This window comes from Paralichthys olivaceus, chromosome 4 (genome assembly GCF_024713975.1).
Source record: "Paralichthys olivaceus isolate ysfri-2021 chromosome 4, ASM2471397v2, whole genome shotgun sequence".
Taxonomy (NCBI): domain Eukaryota; kingdom Metazoa; phylum Chordata; class Actinopteri; order Pleuronectiformes; family Paralichthyidae; genus Paralichthys; species Paralichthys olivaceus.
Genome location: NC_091096.1, coordinates 12,954,291 through 12,961,475, shown reverse-complemented (window position 1 = coordinate 12,961,475; position 7,185 = coordinate 12,954,291). Strand labels below are relative to the sequence as shown.

The following is a 7,185-nucleotide window of genomic DNA, read 5'->3' as shown; positions in this document are numbered from 1 at the left end:
GTTGGGAGAATGGAAGGTTATAGAAGGGTGGTCCTTTGTTTGAGACCATGCCTGCATTAGTTTGGAACTGTTTGAAATGATGATGCAGGAGCTTTATACCGAGGAAGAAAATACACCTCCCTATCCTTGAAGATGCATTACTAAAATAAATCATCCATCCATTCACCAATCCTCCACCATTCTTCAGACCACTCAATAAATGGTTAACTGGCTTTTGGATCCTTGTGTTTAAATGTGCACCCCAGTTAGAAGTTCTATGATCCATTCAATCCTATCCCACCTAATCATATGATAACCAAATTCACGCCACATACCAAATTTACAATCACAGTCCAAGGTGAAAATATCAATGATGTAAAATTACTTTATAGTAACCACATATTTTACTTGGACTACTAGCTAGCAGCCTTTATTTAGTCTTAGCTTTACAGAGATATGGATTTATCTTCTATATATATATGTATACATTCTTGGTAAAAAATAAAAATGTACATCCATAACTCTCAATGGACTGGGCTCAGAACTCTGCTTTATAGTTGAACTCAAGTAGTATGACTTGATAAAATAAATAGCACTAAATGGACTCACACTTGTCTTTGTGTGAATAAAGACTTGAGGCATCAAACTGAGAAAACAAACTATATTTGATTAAAAGCTGGGTTTGAAAGATTGCATTTCTACCACCCAGACCAGATGAGGTCGCTGTTGTTCATTTGAGAACAATTGTGTCTCCATCTTTCCCCAGAAGAAGAATGATCTGCGTTGCCAGGACATCCACAGTTTACAAACATGGCGGCTGTCTGAAGGACCCAAATGGCTGACGTGCTGTGTGTGTCCCCCTCCCTCCAGGTCCTGTGTGTTTTGATGCTCTTTACCTGGGCTCACACTCAGAATGTTGTCGGTAAGTCACTGGTACACGTTCGCTCATACTAATCTTCCGGTTTTACTTTAATGCTGCCACCTCAGCTAGAGCAGAACCTTGCTGATCCTGGATCAGTTATGTTCGCAACAGTACAGCTCCAGCTAACACACATGATGTTCAACAGTTTTCCAGCCTTCATATCTCACCGCTCCTGGTCCAGTGGTCTCTGCTCTTCTGCTCGGAAACACGTCGGGCGTGTCCCTGAGTGTGAGGACCGTGTCTCCGTCCAACACCACAGGTACAACACTGCGTCTGTGTCTGCTGTCATGTAGCAGGTTTGACTTGGACTATCCAGCAGCCTTTATTTAGTCTTAACTGTACAGACAGATTGATTTAACCTCTGAACGTATGGGTCTGTATAAAGAGCTTTTGTACTTGTATGCATATGTATGCTAATTTAGGACTTTCCATCATTTAAAAGTAGATAGAGTTCTTAAAAGAGAATTTATAAGACCTTGATTCTTCTCCTTCTCTTCTCTCCTATTAATCCTCTCTCAACCCCTCCGATTTCAGGAAGACCCTTTGTTTACCTTTTTTTTTGGATGGATGTGCAAACTTTTATTTGGAGGAAAATGGGAATTACTTTTCAGATTGATGTATCTAATAATTACAGATTCGTGATTAGGTTGAACTGAAATCTGTGGTGTTTGGTTGCCAGAATAAACCCTGGGGGTCACAAACAGAGAGAAGGAAGCCATGTGTCTACCTTGTGATTTTGCGGTCTGTTGTCATGTTTGGACAACTTTGGTTTGTTTTCTTTCACAGGAAGCATAGGTCCTCCATCGTGTGCGGCTGAGGTAACGCAGTGGGTGCTCACTAGAGAGCAGGTGGGAAAGGTGAGAATCAAATCATACACCACACACTAATTTAATCATTTTAAACTATTTAAATAAATCTGAAGTAAGAGGCATATATAACCGATTTATGGTACACCCCGCAATTAATTTAATAGAGCTGATATTATGGTGTGAAACAATCCATCCATCCATTATCAATACCGCATATCCCTTGAGGGTAGCAGAGGGATGTTCACACATTAAGAGATTCAGAGTTTCCATTTAATCTAACCCTAATGTTCACATCTCTGGACTGTGGGAGGAAGTTGAAGTACCCAGAGAAAACATGGGGAGATTATGCAAACTCAACAAAAAAGACTTGGATCCAAACTGCAAAGCAGCAGTGTTGCCCACCATTTTCTCAATGTTCCTTTCTTTATTTCTTGCCCCAGACTGTGGAACGAGTTCAGCTGAGTTTGGAAAGAAGTTTGCATTTGTGTGGTGAGAATGAGACGGACCCAGACTGCTGCTCTAATCCACTGTGTGTGCTGGAGACGCTTCAGGTTTCTGCTTGTGTGGGCGACACGCCTCAGGCATCACTGCTGATCCAGGCCAAGATACATGCACTGCTGGTTCCTGCGAATGCTGGACCTGGTAATTCAAATGAAAGAGCTTCTGTTCATTATGGGATGTAGGGTTACATTTCTAACACATATAAATCTCCTGTCCACAGCAGATAATAAAACAACCATTCCGAACCCGGTGTACCAACCACTGGGCCCTTGTCCCTGTGATCTCACATTCAGAGCATGTGATGTACGCTGCTGCTGTGACAAGGTATTTGTTGCTGTAGTCTTTCAACAACACTTCACTTTGGCAGATGCATTTCTTTCTCCATTAATTAGCAATGATTGATATGTTTTTCATTCTATCAGGACTGCTCCAATGAAGATTTGACACTGTTTGCATCCCACTGTCTCCCTGGTCCCTTTGGTGGACAAGTCTCTCCTCCTCCAGATTATCAGTGCTCTGTGCAGTCCGCTGAAAACACCCCAGATTGGTTTCCATTTTTATGTGTCCATTCACCACCTAAAAACAACCCTTTCCTTGGGCTCTTTTACAGAGGAAATGTAGTGTGAGTTATGAATTTTAATCTTAATGTTTGTTTGTGTCCTTTATGAATTATTGTTTGATTATTTATCTTTTGCTGTTTTTCTTGCCTAGCAAATCCAAGCCTGGTCCAACCTTCCAACGGCCCATGTTGTCAGCCCCAGCACTAGTTAATGTCTATGTTGAAGGAAGTCCAATTTTAACATTAAATGATCAATATTTAACTATTCCCCAGGTTAGTTGTGTGTCTGGTGTTTACACTACAATTCACTACAGTGTTTTTAGATTATATTTTGTATTCTATGTAGCAACTAACATCTTGTCTATCCGTCTTTCACAGAAGGTGTTCGGCCAGTGTGTTAATAATGCACCTGTGGCATTTTTGAAAAATTTCCAAGTCGAGTGTGTAACTCCGCTACACACCTGTCCAACTGAACCTCCTTTACAGACACTACCAGAGGATTTGAGGATTCCAGTGAAGAATGGCGAAGGGGGTTTGTTTTATCTGCTAAACATGTTTTAATACATCCTGGACATCATTGAATCTGTGTGTTTTTAAAATTGTGTTTATTTTGTCCTTCAAGGTGACGTTATAGTTGAGGTGACGGATGAAGTGGCCATCGATCCGAGTCAGAGTATTTCAAACACAAACGGTGCTGCGTCTTCAGGTATGTAGATTACAACATATCATTGCTAGAATCAACAACTTAAACTGCCCATTAACTTTAATGTTAATGTGTTCACATTTCTCCTAAGCAGAAAGCCTGATGTGTGAGAATGTGACCTTAGCACTGGATTATCAATTCTTCTGGAAAGAAAATAGCATCACAAATATCACACTGACACGCACTGTTGGAGCCGTCCCTTTGAATGGTAGTGGTAAGTGTTTGTGTACTGTATCTTACCCATGATTTGACTTATCACTACATGCAAGTTCTGAGATATGTTTGGAATAACCTTAGTATTTGTCCTCTGAACAGTGGTGTTAACTACAAGGTACTCTGCTGTGTTTATCAATGGGGACTTCATGAGTGAGCCCAATTCAGGGAACCCAGGTGAGAGCGAAATAAACTTCCTCATCTGCTAAGTGGTCAAAATGGTTGTGATAGTGAACTGTAGTAGTGCTGATATTTTCAATGACAGGTTACCAGGTGGGAAGGCCTGTTATTGGTGGATTCATGGACATTTTGGACAACAATACAGGCTCAATACAAAGGACGTCAATTAATCTTTGGAAATCAGGTAAAAAGTGATGTTGATTACTGGCTTACTGCAAGTGTATAACAGTTAATTATCAATTTTCCAATCAAAGCAACTTGTCTTAAAGTGCCATTTTCTGATCCAACTGATAGTGAGTGATGGACTCTGTTTCACCAATGAGAAGAAACCAGTTCTTTTTGGGGAGAATTCAACATCAGGATGTTTGCTGCCAGTCAGCCGCCAGAATCTGACCCAGTGTGATCTCTTGAGGTCAGTAGCTCATGCTCAAGATTGATTTCTGTGTCTGAATTTGCCATAGGATAAAATATAATGGGTTTTTTTTCATTTAGAGAAACAGTTGCTTCTCTCCAAGCTGCTCTGACTACAGCCACATATGTAGCAAGGAGTGGAAACCCAGATCCCCTGACTGTGACAGACTGGATAGATATAAGCTGTAAGTGAATGTTATATAGATTTTTTATATTTTTATTTTAACTTGTAAAGCACATTAAACAGTTTCCGGTAACTATATATTTTGGGTTTAGCTAAATTTTACATGTAACAAGAATTTCCCCTTGGGGATGAATAAAGTATGTCTATCTATCTATCTATCTATCTATTTAAATTCCAGTTGTGATGCTGAACTCAAGCGCAACCGTAGAAGACTCCACAAATTCATGCTATGGGATTCAATCCCACCAGCATATCCATGTTTGGAGTCTTATCACTGGCACAGTAGAGGGCAGACCTCAGAGGGAAATCCGTGCTTTGCAAGTCAGGTGTGTCAGGTTTCTCCCTGCAATGCAAAATAAATTGTATTTACAGTCAGTATAAGTTACCAAATGAGTCCAATTACTAATGTCATTGCAAACCAACACGTGTATCTTATTTTGATCATTTGTAGCTACAGCATGTCCACCTGGTCTCTGGACTGTGTAGGAGGTGATGACTCTCCATGCGTGGACCCTCAGGAAACTTGGTTACTCCCCATCACCTCCTCAGTCACCTTCACTGACATCCCTGTCAACACAGAACCACCAAAAACCAGGTGCTTCCTGAAACACTGAGTCTGCCCTTATAAAGAAAGATGTTAAATGAATATTTTTTTGAATGGGCTGCCTGACTGATCCTAACTGAGAGCATTTTGACTTTTACCCCCCTAGTTTTCAGATCAACTTCACAGAGTATGACTGTAACAGGAATGATGTGTGTTGGCCTGAGCTTGCCTTTCCCTTCACCAGGTACTACACAGGTAGGAATCTGTCTAATTTTGTATTTTACTGTTTATTTTAGGACATTATTTAGTAAACAATAAACTGCTGGGGAAATTGTAAATAATGTGAGTAAGTACAGCACGAATAAAAAAGACATTCCCACAGTTGTGACACATTTGTGCACAAAGTAGAAAAATGGATACTGACTGTACCAGCTCTGATTTATTTTACATTTCTCCTCCCCAGGTGAGCCATATTCTCAGTCACTGGCTAAGGGCCTTATCCTGGTTTTCTTCTTCGTCGCTGCCTCCATTCTTGGGACTCCATGGAGACAAGTCCGACAGGCCTGGAACACTCTCTGAAAGAGAAAAATGTAGAGGAAGCAAAATATTTGGAGGAATAACAAGAGAATGTCCCACTAAACTAGAGTATCTATTTAAATGTCACTAAAATGTAATTTCACCTTTTTTCCATTAGATATTGTTTATTATAATACAGGTTTTACATGTTTGTGGGAATGTAAATAGTTGTATAGCTACACCATTTTGTAATAAAATATTTTTCTATTATTTCTTTCAGACTCAATCACAATATTTGTTTCCGTTATATTTTTGAGGGCAACCTTCTCATAAGTTTGAAGGTGGTTAGAACTTCTAATCTGATTTCAGTCCCGCCCGTCAGTTTGTTTCTTGTTGACAGCCTCAGGGTTCAACTGTGAGTCATTGTTTATTCAGGTTGTAGATGCTCCACGAGGGGTTATCTTCCACAAGCACAATATTGATTCAGTATTGTGCAGATGGCAACTAACAAAACCAAGCTGTTGCTCCTTAAGTTTCTGGACCCCTGTACTGCCTCAATCTAAGATAATTTAAGATAACATTATCCTTTAAAAGTCCTTCTACTGTATGTCAAAACTTGCTGTGTTGCTGCAGCAAAGTGGATAGTAAGATTGTTTTCCTACATTTCTGTATATATAGATATTTACATTTATTAATTTATTATTTTGGCAATTTCAGTCCTTGATATAGACTAGAGATTCTAGTAAAGTAAAAGATATATAATTTGTCTTTTCTCTTTGTGTAGTAGTTGTGTCATCCAAGTGTCTGTAAGCCCTGACATTCACATTCGACTTGAAACGAGTATATTTACACCATGTTTTTAGCTTTAGTGTCGGTTGTGGACTGATGCGGTTCGGAGGACGATAACAGAGGACATTTAAGCTAAAAACATGGAGTAAATGACGCTGTTTCCAGTCAAACACTTCACCCACCCCTCCATCAGCAAAGTGTTGAGTAGATAAAGAGTGAATTTTATTTTTCAACTATCTCTTTAACATGTCATTGAATTGATGGATGTGGGGATGTTAAAAATCTGGATCACACAGTGAAAGGTATTTCTATGAGATAATGTTTGGTTAAGAAAAAAAAAAAGAAAGGATTAAACATTTCTGTAATAGTTTTCTTTGGGAATTGGATTTCCCTGAAAGTCTCTACCTGCAGCCTTCAGACAGCGCTGAGGGCTGAGCGCTCGTCCGCAGTGCGCAGACTCCAGCGGGCTGCGCTCATTGGTGGAGGGCTCGGCCTCTGCTGGGGAAGTTGGTCGTATTCAACAGTGTGAGGTGAAGTGACGTGGAGGAGTATGGACACAACAAGAGGACGGTTCGTCAAAGTTCACAGACCCGGAGCGGAGTGGTGAGCACTTCTGACGCGACACCAGCAGCTGCGGTAGCGGCGACCTCACGTTCCCAGCTGCAGCTGTGACCGCTCTCATCCAGGGGACGGCGGCGCTTCTTCGGCTTGTTAGCTCACGCGTTAGCCTCCAGGAGCAGCCTGTGAACTCTGGCTGTCTGAAGTGAGCCCCGTGCGACTCAAACTCCGCCGCTGCGTCACCGGAGGCTAAACATGAAAAAGACCAAGAAAGACAAGAAAGACTCGACTGGCCGCCGCTGACGCTTACTCAGACC

At 40.9% G+C, this 7,185-nt stretch overlaps 1 protein-coding gene across 11 annotated transcripts; it reads left to right on the top strand.

Moving 5' to 3' along the window:
* Positions 1 to 748: 748 nt before the first annotated feature.
* On the top strand, positions 749 to 7,131 carry tctn2 (tectonic family member 2). 11 transcript variants are annotated; one of them, XM_069523791.1, is made up of 18 exons: positions 749 to 901; positions 1,047 to 1,160; positions 1,688 to 1,758; positions 2,151 to 2,352; positions 2,435 to 2,535; positions 2,634 to 2,833; positions 2,923 to 3,043; positions 3,149 to 3,302; positions 3,393 to 3,476; positions 3,568 to 3,687; positions 3,789 to 3,863; positions 3,952 to 4,050; positions 4,161 to 4,278; positions 4,359 to 4,462; positions 4,640 to 4,787; positions 4,919 to 5,056; positions 5,172 to 5,260; positions 5,469 to 7,131. In XM_069523791.1, the coding sequence occupies exons 1-18, from the start codon at positions 814 to 816 to the stop codon at positions 5,582 to 5,584; spliced, it is 2,142 nt and encodes a 713-aa protein (XP_069379892.1). In that variant the 5' UTR covers positions 749 to 813; the 3' UTR covers positions 5,585 to 7,131. The 11 variants fall into 11 exon arrangements, with proteins under 11 accessions (XP_069379892.1, XP_019956483.2, XP_069379886.1 ...); XM_020100924.2 differs by having other exon boundaries at positions 3,565 to 3,687; positions 4,913 to 5,056; XM_069523785.1 differs by having other exon boundaries at positions 3,565 to 3,687; positions 3,931 to 4,050; positions 4,913 to 5,056.
* Positions 7,132 to 7,185: the final 54 nt, after the last annotated feature.

Bases quoted from the DNA above. Each gene is read 5' to 3' on its own strand.
- tctn2 (XM_069523783.1), top strand. From the start codon at position 814: ATGGCTGACGTGCTGTGTGTGTCCCCCTCCCTCCAGGTCCTGTGTGTT. The intron at 1,161-1,687 runs GTACAACACTGC...TTTCTTTCACAG, and splicing joins GTCTCCGTCCAACACCACAG to GAAGCATAGGTCCTCCATCG. The intron at 2,834-2,922 runs GTGAGTTATGAA...TTTCTTGCCTAG, and splicing joins TTTTACAGAGGAAATGTAGT to CAAATCCAAGCCTGGTCCAA.